We start from the raw sequence: 18,996 nt of genomic DNA on the forward strand, positions 1-18,996 counted from the left end.
CGCCATCTTCTCCGTCCCAAGGGATCTTCTTGTTCTACTCAGCGTGCAGTATGTAAGGCATGGAAGCAAAGTAAGACAGCAGCTTAGTGCCAGCTCTTCACACTCTAGGGATACCTGACATTCTGTCCATCACATGGAGAGCTGTATCTGGAGTATCATTTTAGCCTCAAAAACTTAAACATTCTTCCTAATACACCTTATCATTTTTAGTAAACAGTGAATTTTGTTTTTCTAAATTTAGGATTTGAAATTTCAGAGTGAGTTCTGATAGGTAACTTCAAGCTTGTGTGATTCAGAAGCACATATCTCTCCGACACTCTCTGCCAGTGGTCAGCACAGGAGGAACACTTCATAACTATTTATTAGCTCTGCAAGTCTTCAGTTTCTCACAGTAGCTGCTACCAACAGAATTCATTCTTTAATTCTGTCTGTAAAGGTCAATGTACTGTTCTGTTGAGTGGAGACTAAGAAGAATTTGTTTGGATTTCCTGGGGCAATAAATTGTGCTGTAATAGACTATATTTTGGTCCTCCCAAATAAGCAGCTAGATGTGTCTCAGCAGAACATAAAATATTAGGTTGAATTTTAAAATGTTCTTTTGTTTTCCATCTCAGTAAGTTCAATGTCTTGGCACCTGTACTCCATCCATGAGATGATAAGAATAGTAATTTCTTTTAGAAAAAAGCAGATGGAATCTTTTGGATCTATATCAGTTGTGATGATTGCTAATTAAATTTTTGATGCCTTTTTTGGGTAGACATGTTACTGGCTGCAGCCCCTGTGTCTGCTCTCTAATATTGAAGAGCTTGCCCCACCCCAGCCCCCTTCTCAAGCCGGCCATTTTGGGCAGATGGCCCCTAACATGTCGTTATTCAGTGACCCAGTACAGCCAGTTGACACAATGTGTAAAGGCACCTTTTCCATCCAGTTTGTTTGAAAGATTCGCCAGGGAGTTAACCAGGGACTTGCCTGTAAGTCAGTAGTTGTATTCCAAAAAGTAATTGTATTCATATTTAGTTTAAAAGTATGATTTATTCTCTCACAGAATTTTATTTGGCAGCTTTAGACTTATTTTAGGCCGTATCTATGTGATGTGGTGAAACAGAATCATCAACCTTGAATGATTTGAACTCATTAGCATGGTTCTTAGACATTGGTGTATCGTTGCTGTGGATTGTAAGCCTATGTGTGTACCTTCTGATAGGTATTTTAATTTTCATTTTGCTTGTATTTCCTATGGTCGTTAGTAGTTAGGTTTCCATAGTTTCTGTCTGTCCTTGGAATTAAGCCATCTTCAGGAACAGTAGTGTGACATTACTAAAAACTTGTCATGTAGAATTCATTTCCTGTGATCATCCTGCCATTAAGAGCATGCCCATTGGACTACACACTTTCAAATGCAGTGGACAGACACTTATTTTACAGAGAAGTAAATTTAACTATAAATGGTTTGGTTAAGCTTTTCCTGTCTTACTTTTTAAGGGTTAAGTTTTCAACTCATAACTGCTTTTGTAATTATGGTTTAGCAAATAATTAAAGATACACTTGAGGCAAAAACAGGAAACTCAAATTTCATGTAAATGAAACCTCAAAGGTGTTTGGAATGTGCAGGCCAAGATAATTACAAAATCCATCATGCAGAAACACTGCGAATACAAAAAATTCAGTGTGTAACCCAATGATCAGTTTCTCTTAATTTATCACTGAGAGAAAAATAAATTGAATATTTACGAACTAACCTCCTTTTCCCTGTACTAGTTATCGTTTAAAAATCAGTTCAGAACACTTGGAGCATTAACACTGGCAAAATAATAAAGTACCAAAATACAAAATAATAATAAAATAAAGTAATATTTTTTATGTTGGGACCTCACATACATGGTGACACAAAGTGCAGATAAAAAATGAGTTGGTAATCCTGATAAATGGGCAAAACAACTCCATTCTGACTTTTATTTTTGTTTTTTAAGTTTACGGTGAAATGTTGTTTCTGGGTGTGTGTGGGGGTGTCTCTGGAAGAGGTTAGCATTTGAATCAGTAGGCTCATTAAAGCATATCACCCTCACCAACATGAGTGGTCATCATTCAATTGTTTGAGAACCTAGAGAGAACAAAGAGGCAGAGCAAAGGCAAATTTTCTCCATGCTTGATCTTAACATCCATCTTCTGCCATCATACATTGGAACTCGTGGGTCTTGGGTCTTTAGACTCAGACCAGGATTTACAGCATTGGCTCTCCTGGTCTTCAGGCCTTTGGGTATGGATAAGAAGTGTGCCATCAGCTTTCCTGGGCTTCTAGCTTGCAGATGGCACATCATGGAACTTCTCAGTCTGCTTAATCATTGGGCCAGTCCTTCATAATAAATCTCTTTCTGCATAATTATGTATCTCCTCTTGGCTCTTTCTCTGGAGAATCCTATTTAATATACTAAGTGAAAGGGTTGTAAATTTTAAAGTTTGATATGTGTTGCCAAATTGCCCTACCTAAAAGGTAGGGTACCAGTTTTCATTCTCACTGAAAGAGAGACTGTTTCCCCACAGCCTTGCTGATACTGAGTTTTATGGCATTGTAACAGTTTTGCTTTTCTTGTACGTGAAATTTTGTATGTCTTTGACATTTTCTATTTATTTCATTGTGAATGTAATTTAGCATCTCTTGTGGGTTGGCTAACCATATCTTTTTCTATGAATTACTTTAGTGAAATCTTAGCTCATTTTTTTTCCTGTTTAGTATACTTTTTAGTGATTTGTAAGAATTCTTTGTATATTAAGAAGTTTATAATTTTGTCATAACAAATCCACTTTTTTATTTTCTCCCTGTATTTCTAATTTTTATAGATACTTTTGCTATAAAGGTGGTTTTCACTGAGTAGTCAAATTTACCAGTGTTTTCCTCTATGTCTTTTGAATTTTATATTGTGTTTTAAAAGGTCTTCCCATTCCAGGGTTATAAATATATTCACCCATATTTTCTTCTAGTACTTTCGTGTTTGTTTGTTTGTTTGGTTTTTACATTTAGGTGTTTGATTTAGTCAGGGTGATTTTGTTGTAGGAAGTAGGGTGGACATCTATGTGGTGGTGTATTTATAAAAGATTTCAAGCGTCAGGTACTCTTAAGATTTTGTTTTGTATCCTTTGCCATATAATTATTAGATAAGTGGGAGCAGCACCCACATATCTGATGAAAATACCATTTCTTTGAGTACAATTGGTTATTTATTCTTTGTGCCATAATCATTAAATAATTGAGAGTAGTTTGTGTCCTAAGAGATAGTAGGAAAGCATATCCTATGAGAATATCTCTTTGACTTAATTTGATGTCTTCCTCATAAAACTAGACAAAAAGAAATGAAACTATAGTGATTCTTTTATTGCACAAAAAAGGAGGTGAGTCGTAGCCTCCAAGTGGGAGAGCTATTCTGATATATTCCACCACGGCTTACACAGAAGAGCCTTGTTTTTACAGTGTGTGATCTCCAGAAAAAGTAACATTTTCAGGACCGATTTCCCCTGTGGAAGACAACTTTTCTCCATTGGTTCATCAGACAGAAACAGTCAGACCTAAGATACATGGGTGATGAAAAAAACACCATTTAAAGTTGAGAGGTGTTGATGGATAACGTAATTTGCCATATATATATGGCCGTATATATATGTGTGTATATCTGTATTTTATGTCTACTTCCAGGTCACGCTGATTGCATTTTACTTTGTCAATGCTGTTCTTTAATATCTCAGTTTCCTACAGTGTATGCTGGTTTTTTACACTGTGGAAATTACAGTTGCTTTGTCTTCAACAGGGATAATAACCTAGTAACATGGAGCTCTGTATTTATAGGTAACAGCAGCAAAAAGAGAAATGGTTCTATCCTTAAAGAAGGTAAGCAAAACAGTGTTATCTAATTGATCTGACATGCAGGTGAGGCTGTTTGGCAAGACAGTGGCATTTCCATGATGCAATTGGGTCATCTCTAAACATCCGTTCATTTAATTGTGTTTGAGTTGGCTTCATTGGTTGCCAGACTGATGACCCTGGGCAAGTTACTAAATCTCCATTTCCATGTCAAAAAAAAAAAGGAGAAAAATTTAACACCTCACAAGGTTGTTGGGAGTACTAAAGGTACAATGTGTGAAGAACTCTTCGCACAGCACTTGCCACATAGTAACTCCCACCACCGCCACCAGGTGTACGCTTCTCTCTGTTGTATCAGCACTGAAGGTGGTATTATCTTTATTACTCAGAGCTACAATAAATACGAGGGAAAAAAAGAAACCCATTACGTCTACAGTCTCAAAATACAATTCCCAGGTGTCCTCAGAAATGGACCATATTTAAGATAAGCAGTAAGCACCCTGCATTTGTTTTATTTTTGCCACCCTGAAAAAGAGCTCTTTGATTTCCTGTAAATTCAGAAAGCATGCCTATGCATCATTTTTGAAGCAGAAAAATCATGTGGCTATTTAATAGTGTGGATATTTACCCATAACTGTGATACGGTGAAGTTAGCAGTTTTGATGGTGCTCTTTGGCTTTTTTTTGTTTTGTTTAATGCCTGCAAAATTATGCTGCCTACGGCTCCCAGAGGCCCTTCCCTTGCAGCGTGTTCTGTAATCATATTACTGATCTAATAAACATCTATCTCTTCTTGTAATAAACTCTCTTTGTGAACAGCTTCATTAATGTGCTGAAATAATGTACCTAGGGGTATTTCCAACAATTTCATTGTAGCTCTAAAATGAGCGGCCCTAACAGCACCACTGGTGGGAAAACTGTGACTTCAACTCCAATGGGTGAGTCTCCTGTAGTGCCTTGCAGATCACACAGGGACGAGGAGCAGAGCTTCCCAGTGAAACTGCCCGGTGGAAAACTTCAGACAGTCTCACTTTCATTTTAATTCTGGATGGGTCTCTTTGAATAAATGAACCATTAGTTTATTAAGCTGAGACTTTACCTTATGGAATTTATGTTAAATGTCTAGATAATAAAGCCGTAACTATGATTAACCAATTTTATGCAGAGAATTTTCTTCTCCCAGTTGTAAAAATTGCCTGGTTTGATAAGTTTTTACTGTTAGGAAGTAGTTTTTTAATTTTATTAGCTGTGAAATTTTACTATAAAATATCCATTCATCACTTGGAATTTGACACAACATTGTAAAATGACTATAGCTCAATAAAATGTTTAAAAAAAAAGAAAAGTTAAAAAAAATCCATTCATTTAATGGAAAGAAAACCCCTTTTTAGGGGTAAATGTATTATCTCTTATCCCTTTTCCTTGGGGTACATTCTCTGCCTCAAACTTCTATTATTTACATGAGAGCTTTTCAGACAGGGATTATTTTTGTATGAAGAGTACTTGAGATAGTTTTTGAGATCCTAGATTCAGTCAACAGTCATTTTAGCAGAATTCTAACCAATGTAATTCTGAAATACATTTTTGAATCTTATAACCAAAAAGTAGTTCAAGTTTCTTTGTTCATTATTTGATGGTTGTCGGAAATCATGATAGTCTGTTCCAGGAACTGTTAACGGCAGCCTTAGCCCCTCACGTCTTCTCCAGCCATTATCATTTGTTATGGTTAAGTCTTGAATTTGCCTCTTGTCTGTCCACGAAGGTCCTTAGAAGGTACACAGGAAGTTTCCTCTTTTTAAAAATTTTAGGAGTAGGGAAGGCAGATTTATTTCAGATATTTGAATTACCAAAGGTGCCAAAAGCCCATTGTAACAACTTTCAATGATAGAGAAGTGCTAGAAGTAAAACTAAAGCCTCCCCTCCCAGTACCCCAGCGCTCCGTCCAGTGTAACCGCTGCTTGAGTGTGACTGTGTCCTTGCGTTCTTTTTACAGTGCTGGCAATCACATGCATTTGTAGCATTGTTTTTGTTTTGTTTTAGTTTTCATTTCTAAGAATAGGACTGAATTCTAGATATTTTGTAACTTGCTTTCCCTTTTACTTCTCTTGATACTATGGACATCTTTCCAGGTCAGTATTGATACTTTAATCTCAGTTTTTTAATAGCTGCGTAGTTATTTCATAGTATGAGTGTACTATTATTTATTCAGTTGAAATATCTCCTGATGGGTGGCCATTCAGGTTGTTTCCACTTATTTGCTATTATAAGTATGTCATAGTGCACATCTTTTTTCTCTTGAGGTTTTTAATTTTAATTTTAATTTTTAATGGAGGTACTGGGAATTGAACCCAGGACCTCGTGTATGCTAAGCATGCAGTCTACCACTAAGCTATTTCCCTCCCCTTACAGTACACATCTTTGTATGGGCTTAGGTTCTGTATTTCCTTTTGTTAAATAAGCAGAAGACCCAGGAGCCTAGGATATATCCTCCAGAATGATGCCAGGACTTTCCCCTAAAGAAGTTGAAGCTGAGAAGAAATCAGGTGGTACCCCAGAGTAAAGCATTCCTGAATTTTCTGAGGAAAGGTGCTGATGGAAGTGCTGATGAGGCTTTATCTAAAGAGAAGCTTTCCAAGCTCCATGCCTGCAGCATAAGACTGAGCTACCACCCCCTCCCCAAGTGATCTCATGCAGCTCCTTGATTTCAGTGATGGATTTCCAAATTTATATCTTCAGTCATGACCTGTCCCTGGAACTCTATCCTCACGTACCCTATAGTATTACCTGTAATATCTCCATAAGACGATCTGAGCCCATGTTGGTTCAAGCAGTGAGTGAATGATGATCTGACTCAGATTTTTGCAGGCTCTGTGCCATCTTGCTTTCTCTGGTCTCATCATCTGCCTTCTTCTCGCACATTTTTTTCAGTCATGCTGCCTTGTTGCTCAGTCTTGTCAGCCACAGCAAGGCGTTTGGACTAGATTCTAAATGCATTGAGAAGTCATTGGAGGTTTTAAGCTAAAGGGTGATATAATCTGGTTAAAGAGTTTTTGTTTTTTTTTAAACCACTGTGGGTTCTGCATGGAAAGTAGGTTGTAGGGAACACAAGTGGAAGGGTAGTGGAACATTTAGTTACTTCCTGGGTGTCTCGGACATCCTTCTTTCATCCCGTGACAACAGAATCCAGCTGAATGTCTAAGGTGGAGAGATAAAGAGCGGAAAGTGACATATGATCAGGCCAAAGCTTTTGCACAGAACGTAGCATCTCAGCAGTCAGTGTTGACATATTTACCCTCTTTGGTTTCTGCAGCTTCGTTGCTTCAGTAGAACTGTTTACATCTCCTTCTGTATCAGCTGGTTATGATTTATAAGTGAGCTATGTTTTCCCATTCTTTAGTTATCAACAAGGAAAATGCGAAGTTTATTATGAAAGCTATTCAGGGCAGTGCAGGGGGCCCAGAAGTCAATGCTTATCTGACCTACCAGTGACTTTCAATTTGTTTTTGGATTTTTTTTTTTAAACCCTGGTACTCTATGAAATATAGACTTACAACTAAATTGCAGTAAATGGCAGATTTTCTTCTTTATGAATTTCCACATTTAGTAATATAACATACCTGGGGGTCAACAAAACTTAAATTGCATCCTTACTTCTCAAGGGAAAGGGGGCAGTGTCAGGGCTGTAGGTAATAGTGTTTCCTTGGGCGATATCACATGGAATTACAACCTTTTATCAGCTTAATGATATTTTTGGCTGCCTCTTCTGCTGAGTTTGGGCAGGAGTTATAACATTGAAATGAAGAGGAACAGGGATTGATGGCCTAATGTGAAATCTTGTTAAAGATGTCCTGGAACAAAACAGAGGGAGTCTTTTCTTGAGGTGCTTTTAAAACCGCATTGAAAGGGTAGAAAACTTTGTATTATTAGGTGGTATTTTTCTCCTTTCTTGATCAATATATTCTCTTTTCTGAAAATATTCTTAGAATTTTTGACAGAACACTGCACCAGGCAATATTTTTAAAATAGAATATAAAATGAGGAAGAATTTGAAATGTTACTTTGTATTGTGTAGATTTAATAAAGGCAAGTAAACAGTACAACTGGGGTTTTCAATTGTTTTAAAACAGTTTTTAAAATTCAAGTATAAGTTTACTTGGAGATATTTCCAATTTGTGTGTGTTTATATTTTACATTGATACTTACTATCTCATCTGTCCCACAAAGCATCTGAGTTGGCTAATAAGAATGTTTGCGGTAAAGTCAGGGTTGACAGATAAATTACAAGATGCCGAATGTACTTATTTATACTAGAAAAGATAATTGTTCATCTGAAATTCAAACTTAATTGGATGTTCCTTTTTTTTTTATTTTTCTTTAAGCCTGGCAATCTCAACTAAGTAGAAAACATGAGGGTAAGATAGGGTAAAATTTCTACACAAATATGAAGTCTTAGACCACTGCTAAGTTGGGCCATGATTTTGACCTTGAGAGTCCTGGTTGCCAGACAAAAATGGAAATACAATCATTTACAAGATGCACATTGCCCAGAAAATGGGAGTGGGGCGAGAGTTATTTGAGGGCAAAAAATATTTTCTAATTTCGGGATCTGAAAGAACACTTTTTCATGGTGTGTCCCTCCATTAAAGGGACACTTTGTGATGGGGGTGGTAGTGGTAGTGGTATCCTTTATTGAGCATTTATGAAATGGTTTTTTTCAAAGAAAAGCTTTTAATTTAGATGAAGTTCATTTTACCTTTTTTTTTTCCTGCTTTTGTAAATTGGACTTTTGTGTCATGTCTAAGAAATCTTTCCCACATCCAAGGTCAGAAAGATTTTTGCCTATGTTTTCTGTTAGAAATTTTACAGTTTTAGGTGTTATATTTATGTCTGTCAGCTTTGTTTTTTTTTTTTTTTTAAAGAACTGAATAAGTTTCAAGGTTTCCTGGGGATTCTGGTTTCTTTCATTGAGTGTGGATGTTCCCTGGTGTTTCTGGACCACCTTAGCCCTAGAATTGACCTGTGCTGTCAACCATTTTGGGTTAATTTTGGTACATGGTGACAGATATAGATGGAAGTTTATGTTTTTGCATATTGTTTGATTGCTGTTTGTTGAAAATGTATTGTCAACTGCCTTGGCATTGCACCTTTGTCAAAAATCAGTTAACTGTATTTGTGGGAGTCTAATTCCTGGGCACTCTATTCTGTTTCATTGGTCTGTGTCTAACTTCATACCAATACCATACTGCTTTGATCATTTCCATTTTATAATGTTTTAAAATCAGGTAATGATTAGTCTTTCAACTAATGTGTGTGTATATGTGTATACATACATACATACATACATACATACATACATACATACATATAAAACATAGAATCAGCTTGTCGATTTCTACCCAAAAAGAAAAAAAAAAAAAAAAAAAAAAGCCCCGTTGGGATTTTGATTGGGATTGCATTTAGTCTTAATATGGGGAGAACTGGCATTTTAACAAAATTGAATTTTCTGACTCATCAACAAGGTATATCCCTCCACTTACTTGGGCTTCTTTAGTTTCTCTAAGCAATATTTTGTGTTTTTTTATTATACAGGTCTTTTATGTTTTGTCAGATTTATCCCTAAATATTTCAGTTTTTTAGATGTTATTATACATGGTATCTTTTTTTGTTTTTTTCTATGAGTACATGGTATAATTCTTTATTGTTAGACATTTAGGTTGTTTATAATTTTTTCATTTATAGGATTGCAATGAATAACTTTTACATGCAAATATACTCACATCTCTGATTATTTCTTTTTAAAAATCTTTAAAATTATTTTTTATTGAAGTACAGTTGCTGACAATATTATAAAAGTTGCAGTACAATATAGGGATTCATAATTTTTAAAGGTTATACTCCATTTAGAATTTTTGTAAAATATTGGCTCTATTCCCCATGTTGTACAGTATATCCTTGTGGCTTATTTTATACCTCATAATTTGTACCTCTTAATCCTCTTCCCCTGTCTTGCTCCTCCCCCCTTATCTTTCCCCAGTAGCCTTTAGTTTGTTCTCTGTGAGTTTTCTTCTTTTTTGTTGCATTCAGTAGTTGTATTTTTTAGATTCCACATATAAGAGATAACATACGGTATTTGTCTTTCTCTGTGTGACTTATTTCACTTAGCCTAGTGCCTTCCAAGTCCATCCATGTTGCACAAATGGCAAAATTTCATTCTTTTTTATGGCTGTGTAATATTCTTGTGTGTGTGTGTGTGTGTGTGTGTGTGTGTGTGTGCGTGTGTGTGTGTGTATTGCATCTTCTTTATCCATTCATCTATTGATAGACACATAGGTTGCTTCCGTATCTTGGCAGTTGTAAATAATGCTGCTCTGGACATCGGGGTGCATGTGTCTTTTCAAATGAGTGTTTTTGTTTATAACTGTTAAACTCATTTATGGGCTCAGGTGGTTTTGTGAATTCGATTGGATTTTTCTACACTGAGAATCATGTCTTCTGCAAATAAGCAGTTTTTCTTCCTTTCCCATCTGGATGCTGTTTATTTATGTATTTATTTTGGCCTAACTACATTGGCCAGAACCTCCCATGTTGAGTAGAAGTGGTGAGAGCAGATGTCTGTCTGTCTTCTTGATCTCAGGGTGATGCATTCAGTCTCTGACATGTTTTTTTTTTTTTAATCAGGTTGAGGAAATTTCCTTCTGCTCTTCATTTGCTAAATTTTTGTTAGACATAAGTGCTGAATATTATTAAATACTTTTTCTGTTGAGATGATCAGATGATCTTTCTTTTTCAGTTGTCAGTATGGTGTATGGGTTGACTGTATCCCTCAAAAAAAAATGCGTTAAAGGCCTAACCCCTCAGTACCTCAGAATGTGACCTTATTTGGAAATAGAATCATTGGAGATATAATTAGTTAAGACGAAGTCATACTGGAATAGTGTGGGCTGCCTAATCCATTATGACTGGTGTCCTTATAAGAAGATGGCTGTATGAAGCCAGAGGCACAAGGGAGAATGTAATGTGAGGATGAAGACAGAGACTGGAGTTCTGCTACCATAAGCCAAGGGACATGTAGGGCTACTGGAAGCTGAAGGAGTCAAGGAAGGGTTCACTCCTGGAAGCTTTCAAAGGAGTGTGGCTCTGTCAGCACCTTAGTTTCGGACTTCTGGCTTGCACAACCGTGAGAAAATAAATTGTTGTTTTCACCCACCCAGTTTGTGGTCCTTTATTATGATGTCAGCCCTTGGGAATTAATACATAAGATGTATTATATTGATTTTTTTCAACCAGGAAACTGACCTGCATTCTTAAGATCCACCCTATTTAGTCAGGATGAATTATCTTTATTGTTATCCTTTTAATATTTAGTGGGGTTTCAATTGCTGTGATTTTGTTTAGAATTTGTGCATCTATGTTCAGGAAGGATAGTTTTGTCATTTACTTTTTCAATACTGGTTTTGCCTGGTTTTGGTATCAGGATAATGTTGGTCTCAAAATGAGTTGGGAAGTATTGCCTCCTCTTTAGTTTTCTTTAAGGCTTTGTGTTGAGTTGGTGTTCATTTTTTAAAAATTTATTGAGAAATAATTTGCATCCTTAACCCCTTTAAAGTGTACAATTCAGTGCTGTTTAGTATAGTCTCAGAGTTGTGCAGCCATGACCATTATCTAATTCCAGAGCATCATCATCACCCCAGAAAGAAATTTCTCACTCAGTAAAAGTCATTCCCATGCTTAGCATGTACAGCTCATTGGCAGACCGCATGCTTAGCCTGCATGAGGTCCTGGGTTCAACCCCCAGTACCTCCATGAAAAAAAAAATTTACACTTAAAAAAAAAAGTCACTCTTCATTCCCTCCCCTCCAAATCCTTGTCAGTCACTAATTTAGTTTCTGTTTGTATAGCTTGGCCTATTCTGGATATTTCTTATATATGGAATTATATGACATGCAGCCTTTCTCTCAGCATGATGTTTTCCAAAGTTCATGTTTGTAGCATGTATCAGTACCTCATTTTTTGTTTTGGCAAATAATACTCCATTGTATAGATACATATAGTGTATTTGTTTATCCATTTGTTAGTTGATGGACATTTGGGTTCTTTTCACTTTTTGGCTATTTTGAATAATGTTGCTGTGAACAGTTGTGTAGAGTTTTTTGTGAAAACATAAGCTTTCTGTCTCTTTAGTATGTATCTAGGAGTGGAATTGCTGGGTAAGTCTTATGTTTAACCTGTTGAGGAAATACAGAGTATTTTCCAACTTTTCCTGTGCTTACTGACCATTTATATACCTTTTTGGGAGAAATGTCCATTTCCTTTGCCCTTCAAAAAAATCAGGTTATTTGTCACTTTATTACGGAGTTGTAGGAGTTTTTATATATTGTGTATGTACAAATCCCTCATTAGATATTAGATTTGCAGAAGTTTTCCCTTGTTCTGTAGGTGGTCTTTTTTACTTTCTTCATGGTATGATTTACAGCACAAAATGTTTTGATTTTGGTGAAGTGCAGTTTATCTACAGTTTATTTTTTCTTTTGTTGCTTATGCTCCAAGAAACCATTGCCTAACCCAAGGTCACAAAGACTTAATGACTCTGTATTTTCTTCTAAAACTTTTGTATGGTTAGCTCTTATATTTAGATATTTGATCTATTTTGAGATAATTTTTGCATATGATGTGATGTATGGATCAATTTCATTATTTTGCTTGTGGATATCTGGTTGTCTCAGCACTATTTGTTGAAAAGACCATTTTCCCCCCATTAAATTGTCTTGGGACTCCTGTTGAAAATTGGTTTACCATAAGCATAAGGGTTTCTTTATGGGCTCTAGATTCTATTCTGTTGGTCTTTTTTTTTTAAATTAATTAATTTATTTAAAATTGTAGTACAGTCAGTTACAATGTGTCAATGTCTGGTATACAACACACCATTGGTTTTTATGTGTAGCCAGTGCCAATACCACATTGGCTGAATTACTGTAGCTTTGCAGCAACATTTGAAATTGGGAATTGTGAGCCCTCTGTGTTCATTCTTTTTTAAGATTGTTTTGGTTATTCTTGGTCCCTTGCATTTCCATGTGAATTTTAGGATCAGCTTATCAATTTCTATAAGAAAACAAACAAACAAACAAACAAACAAACCAGCTCCAACCCTGAATGGTTTCAGTCTGTAGATCAGTTTGGGGTGTATTGCATCTTAATGATACTAACTTCCCTGATCCTTAAACATGAAATATTTTGCCATTTATGTACCTTCTTTAATTTTTTCAACAATGTTTCATAATTCTCAGTGTACAAGTCATACTTCTCTTAACTTCGGTTCTAAGTATTTCTATTGTTTTTGATACTATTGTAAATGGAATTGTTTTCTTAATTTTCTTTTCACATTCGTCATTGCTAGTGTATAGAGGTATAATTGATTTTTGTACATTAATCTCATATTCTACCACCTTGCTGAACTTGTTTATTCTAATAGCACTGTAGTGGTTTCCCTAGAGCTTTCTGTATATAAGATTGTCATCTCTAAATGGAGTTTTACTTCCCAGATGATTTTTATTTCTTTTCCTTGCCTAATTGCCCTAGCTATAATTTCCGGTATAATGGTGAATAGAAATGGCAAAAATGGTCATCTGCCTTGTTCATGATCCTGGAAAGAATTCACTCTTTACTCATTAAGTATGGCGTCAGCTGTAGATTTTCCCCAAATACCCTTTATCAACTGAAGAAAGTTCTCTTCTATTTATAATTTGTTGTTTTTTAATCACAAAAGGGTGTTTAATTTTGTCAAATGCTTATTTTGTGTCTATTGAAAGGGTCATATAATTTTTGTCTTTTGTTTTATTAATGTTGCACATAACACTGATTTTTAGATACTAAACCAGCCGAGGTGTATAATTCTTCTAATGTATCACTGGATTTGTTTTGCTAATTCTTTGTTGAAGATTTTTGCATCTACATTCATAAAGACTATTGGTTTATAGTTTTCTCTTCTTGGAATTTCTTTATCTGGTTTTGCTATGAGGGTATGATCATAGAATGAGCTAGTATCATAGAATGAGTTTGGAAGTTTCCATTTTCTTTAGCTTTCTGAAAGAGTTTGTATGGAATTGGTATTACTTCTTCTTTGAATCTTCGGTAGAATTCACCAGTAAAGCCATCTGAGCCTGTAGTTTTCTTTGTCGGAAGGTTTTTAACCATCACTTCATTTTCTCTGATGGATGATGTACTGTCCATGTTATCTATTTATTCTGAGTGAGCTTTGGCCTGCTGTCTTTTCTCCAGTACTTTGCCCTGTGAACTCTAGCTGCTTTGGTCTTCTGAGACTTTTTACTGTGTCTCTTTAACTTAAAATATCTGCTGGTATCACCTCAGTTGCCCTCCCTGTGCTTAGGCCAAGGGACCTCTCAAGCCTCTAACCTGGGACAAGAGTAGAGCTGACCTCAACTGTTTTCCATCCCTTGGGCATCACTGTCCAGCATTCCCTGATGTCTAGTGTCTTAAAAATCATTGTTTTATGTATATTTCTACTAGCTCATTTTTGCAGGCAGTTGGGTATATCCTTATTCTGTTATTCCAGAGAAGATGGAAAGATTTTTGTACCATCACGATCTTTTTGGTGGTGGTGGGGCAGGGTGCAAAAAAATAAAACATAAACATTATCAAAGTTACAAGAACCCAAGAAATAAGCCATCCTTGAAATTATTACTTATGATAAACATCACCAGTCATTTGAACAATGAAGCAAAATGAACTCAAAAATGAAAAAATGTTAAAGATGGAAATAGAAACATGAATGCCTGTGCCTATTCGACTAACCACCCAAAATCTATGAAAACAGAGACAAGATTAAATATCTTACAATCATGGGAGAGTGGAAAGAGAAGCTGTTAGTGGAAAAGAAATTTTATGCAATTACTAGATGATAGAAAGCAGATGGGACTGAGTCAAAATATAGTGAAGAAATCTATTGCCCAGAACAGACATAGGGGAAAACTAACCAGAAGGTAGAAACAGATGTAGATGATCTATAAACTCTGAGTGGAAAACTGATGGAGGCCTTGGGCACTTACCAGACTAATTGAAGATTAACATTGAGAATAGGCAGGCCAATCAGGCCCCTTCCCTTAGTCATTTTGCTCTGCTTTATTCTGGTGTAATAAGTCAGGACCTCCACTGTAGAGAGGATAAACTATCTATCTGATGTGATTTCTAGAATGGAGTTATGGCCTGGAAGGAAGCATTGCAGAGTTTGAGGAAGTCGCAGAACATGGACAGGGGAAGGAACTTGAAGAAGAAACAGACATACACAAATGCAAAGGAAATGGAAGCCAGCTGCCTTTAATAATCTGCCTAATCTTTTGTTCATAAAATAGGAAGCCAAAAACTGTCAGACATTCAGAGAAGCATAAGAGCAAGAAGCAGAGAAGCCAAGGTGAATAAACAGCTGGGCACAGAAGAGACAAAGTTGATAGGAAGTGTTATGGGTTGAATTGTGTCCCCCCAACAAAAATGATGTGTTGCAGTCCTAACTCCCAGGACCACAGAATGTTAACCTTATTTGGAAATAGTGGCTGTCCAGATGTGATTAGTTAAGATGAGGTCATACTCAAATAGAGTGGTCTCCTGATCCAACATGACTGGTGTCTTTATAAGAAGACAACCATGTGAAGTCAGTGAGACACAGGGTGAATGCCGTGCAATGATGGAAGTAGTCACTGGGATTATACAGCTGCAAAGTAAGGAATGCCAGTGATTTCCAGCAAGTCACCAGAAGCTAGGAAGAAGCAAGAGGAGATTCCATTATGGATTTCAGAAGGAGGAGGGCCCTGCTCTTTGATTTTGGACTTTAGCTTGTAGAACTGTGAGACAGTAAATTTATGTTGTTTGTCACCCAGTTTGTGATACTTTGTCATGGCAGCCCTAAAAAACTAACATTGGGAATTAAAGGTAATTTAATAATTTGTACTGAAAACATAAATATTCAGGTAACCCATAGGAGGTTAAAAAAAAAGAGAGAATCAGAAAAATAAGAAACAGAGGAAATAAACAGAAGACAAATAATAAAATTGCACTTTAGACTTAAACTCTAGCATGTTAATATTTACCTTAAATGTAAATGATCTAAATGCACCAGTTAAAAGACAGAGATGGCTAGAATGAATAAAAAACAGGATCCAACAGTATATTGTCTACAAAAAGCTTATTTTAAATATAATTATATAAGCAGATTGAAAGTAAAAGGTTGAAAAGTATATACCATGCAAATATTACTTTTTTAAAAGCAGGAGTGGCTATCTTAATATCAGATACAATTGTCTGTGGAGAAAATTCAAAGGAATCCTCAAAACACTCTTAGAATTAGTAAGCAAGGTTACAGGGTACAAGACTGACAAAAAATCAATTGCATTACTATGTACTAACATTGGACATGTGGAAACAGAAGTTAAAAGCACCATTTATAATTGCTCCAAAGAAAAATAAGTACTTAGAGATATAAATATAACAAAATATGTACAAGATCTGTATTCTAAATGTTATAAAATGCTGATGAAAGACGTCAAAGAAGAGGTACGTAAGTGGAGAGACATGGCATTCATGGATTTAGAAGACTCCATAGAGTAAAAATGTCAATTCTTCCCAATTTGATAGACAATTTTAAGGCAATTCCTGTTAAAATTCCAATAAGGTTTTGTTTTTTGGTTTTTTTTTTTTGTAAACAGGCAGGCTTATTTTAGAATTTTTATAGAGGAATAGATCTTGGAATGGCTAAAATAATTTGAAAAAGAAAAATAAAGTGGGAGGAAACACTCTACCTGGTGTAAGGCTTATTATATAGCTACAGTAACAAAGCAGTGTGTTATTGATGGAGGGATAGACACCTAGATCAATGGAACAGAATAGAGAACTCAGAAATAGGACTACACAAACATGCCCAGCTGATGTTTTTGAAAAAGTGGAAAAGCAGTTCAATTGAGGAACAAATTTTTAAGAATGATGCTGGAACAATTATACATTTAGTGGCTAAATAAATAAATAAATAAAGGAACCACTACCTAAACCTCATACCTTATATAAAAATTAACCACCTAATTTAAATTATTTAACTATAAAGCTTAAAACTTTTAGGAAAAAGATAGGAGAAAATCTTCAGGATTAAGGGTGAGGCGGAGTTTTTAGACTTGACACCAAAAGCATAATCCCTAAGAAATAAAAATTAAGTAAGTGGGACTTAATCAAAATTAAATTCTTCTCTCTACAAAAGACTCAGGGAAGGGGATGAAAAGACAAGCCACAGAATGGGAGAAAACATTTGCAAACCACGTATCTGAGAAAGAAGTTATAGCCAGAATGTATAAAGAACTTTTAAATACCAACAATAAAGAAACAATCCAAGTACCAAAGGGCAAAAGACATGAACAGATGAAAAGATATTCACTGTCAGTTGCCATTATGGAAATGCAAATGAAAACCACAGTGAGCTGTCACCACCTGCCTATCAGAGTGGCTAAAATGGAAAATAGTAATAACACCATATGCTGGTGAAGATGCAGGCAAAGTGAATCTCTCATTCATAACTGCTAGAAATGTAAAATAGTAAAGTGGCAGAGCCATTCTGAAAAACAGCTTGCTGGTTTCTTAAAAAACTGAACATGAGCTTCCCATACAAACCAGTAATGCACTCTTGGACATTTATCTCAGGGAAATGAAAGCTTGTGTTTGCACAAAAACTTATGTAAGTGTTCTAGTAGGTTTACTTGCAATAGCTTCAAATTGGAAACAACTCGAATTTTCTTTAACAAACGACTAAACTTTGTCACATCTATATCATAGGATACCACTCAGTAATAAAAAGTGAACCATTGGTAATGACAAAAACTTAGGTGGGTCTCAAATAAATTATGTCGAGTGAAGAAACCCATACATACTGTGTACTTCTTTTTATGTAACTTACTTGAAATGAGATAATGGTGAACAGGTTAGAGGCTGCCAGGGATAATGAATGGAGGAAGGAGAGGGTTGGCTTTTGCTATCAAAGGAATCTTTATGATGGACTGTTCTGTATCTTGAAGTGGTGGGTGTCACTAAATCTACTCATGTGATAGAATTGCATAGAACTAAATACACATGTATGTACATTCACACACACATAAATACATGTAAAAGCAATAAAATCTGAGTAAGATCAGTGGATTATATCAATGTTAATTTCCTGGTTGTGATATTGTACTGTAGTCATGCAGGATGTTTCCATTGGGGAGGTTGGGTGAAGTTTGCATGGGATCTCTATGTATTGTTTCCTACAACTACATAAGAACCTGTAAATGTATCAAAATAAGATGTATTCACATGCAAAAGAATGAAGTTGGACAGCTACTCACATGATATACAAAAATTAATGCAAAATGGATCAAGACCTAAATGTAAAAGTTACAACTATAATGTTCTTAAAAGAAAAAGTAGATGTAAGAGCTAAAACTATAATAATTCTTAGAAGAAGCATGATCTCAGGACCTTGAAAGGGACATTTGTTTCTTAGGTATGACACCGAAATCACAAGCAATAAGGTAAACAGATCAATGGACTTCATGAAAATACAAAATATTTTGTGCTTCAAAAGACAGTATCAAGAAATTGAAAACACTACTTGCAGAACAGGAAAACATTTTTGAAAATCATATGTCTGCTAAAGGAATTGTATTTAAAATATATAATGAACACTTAGACTCAATTATAAAAAGGTGACCCATTTTAAAAATGGGCAAAGGATTAGAACAAACATTTCTCCAAAGAACATATACAAGTGATCAAAATAAGCATATGAGAAGATTTTCAACATTAGCCATCAGGGAAATACAGATGAAAAACCACACCCACTAGGATGGCTGTAATTGAAAAGAGATAATAAGAAGTATTGGTGAGGGTGTCAGAAGCTAGAACCCTCATACATTGCTGATGCTAATGGCAGCTTTGGAAAGCAGTCTGGCACTTCCTCAAAAAGTTAAACATGAAGTTATCATATGACTGAGCAACTCCACTTCTGAGTATATACCCAAGAGAAGCAAAAACATGTCTGCACGAAAACTTACACACAAATGTTCATAGCAGTGTCGTTCACACTAGCCAAAAAGTGAAAGCAACTCAGATGTTCAC

The 18,996-nt window shown here is 35.6% G+C and overlaps 1 protein-coding gene across 3 annotated transcripts in view; it reads left to right on the plus strand.

The window, feature by feature from the left end:
- ULK4 (unc-51 like kinase 4) overlaps window positions 1-18,996 on the plus strand; it is a 437,172-nt gene that overhangs the window by 306,816 nt on the left and 111,360 nt on the right. For 2 of the 3 annotated variants that reach the window (XM_074345160.1, XM_074345162.1), the window contains exon 35: window positions 3,839-3,880. The exons of the other annotated variant lie outside the window; for it this stretch is intronic. In XM_074345160.1, coding sequence (XP_074201261.1) covers window positions 3,839-3,880 — 42 coding nt within the window. The remainder of the gene's footprint in view (window positions 1-3,838; window positions 3,881-18,996) is intronic. 3 annotated transcript variants of the gene reach the window in all.

This window comes from Camelus bactrianus, chromosome 17 (genome assembly GCF_048773025.1).
Source record: "Camelus bactrianus isolate YW-2024 breed Bactrian camel chromosome 17, ASM4877302v1, whole genome shotgun sequence".
NCBI lineage: Eukaryota > Metazoa > Chordata > Mammalia > Artiodactyla > Camelidae > Camelus > Camelus bactrianus.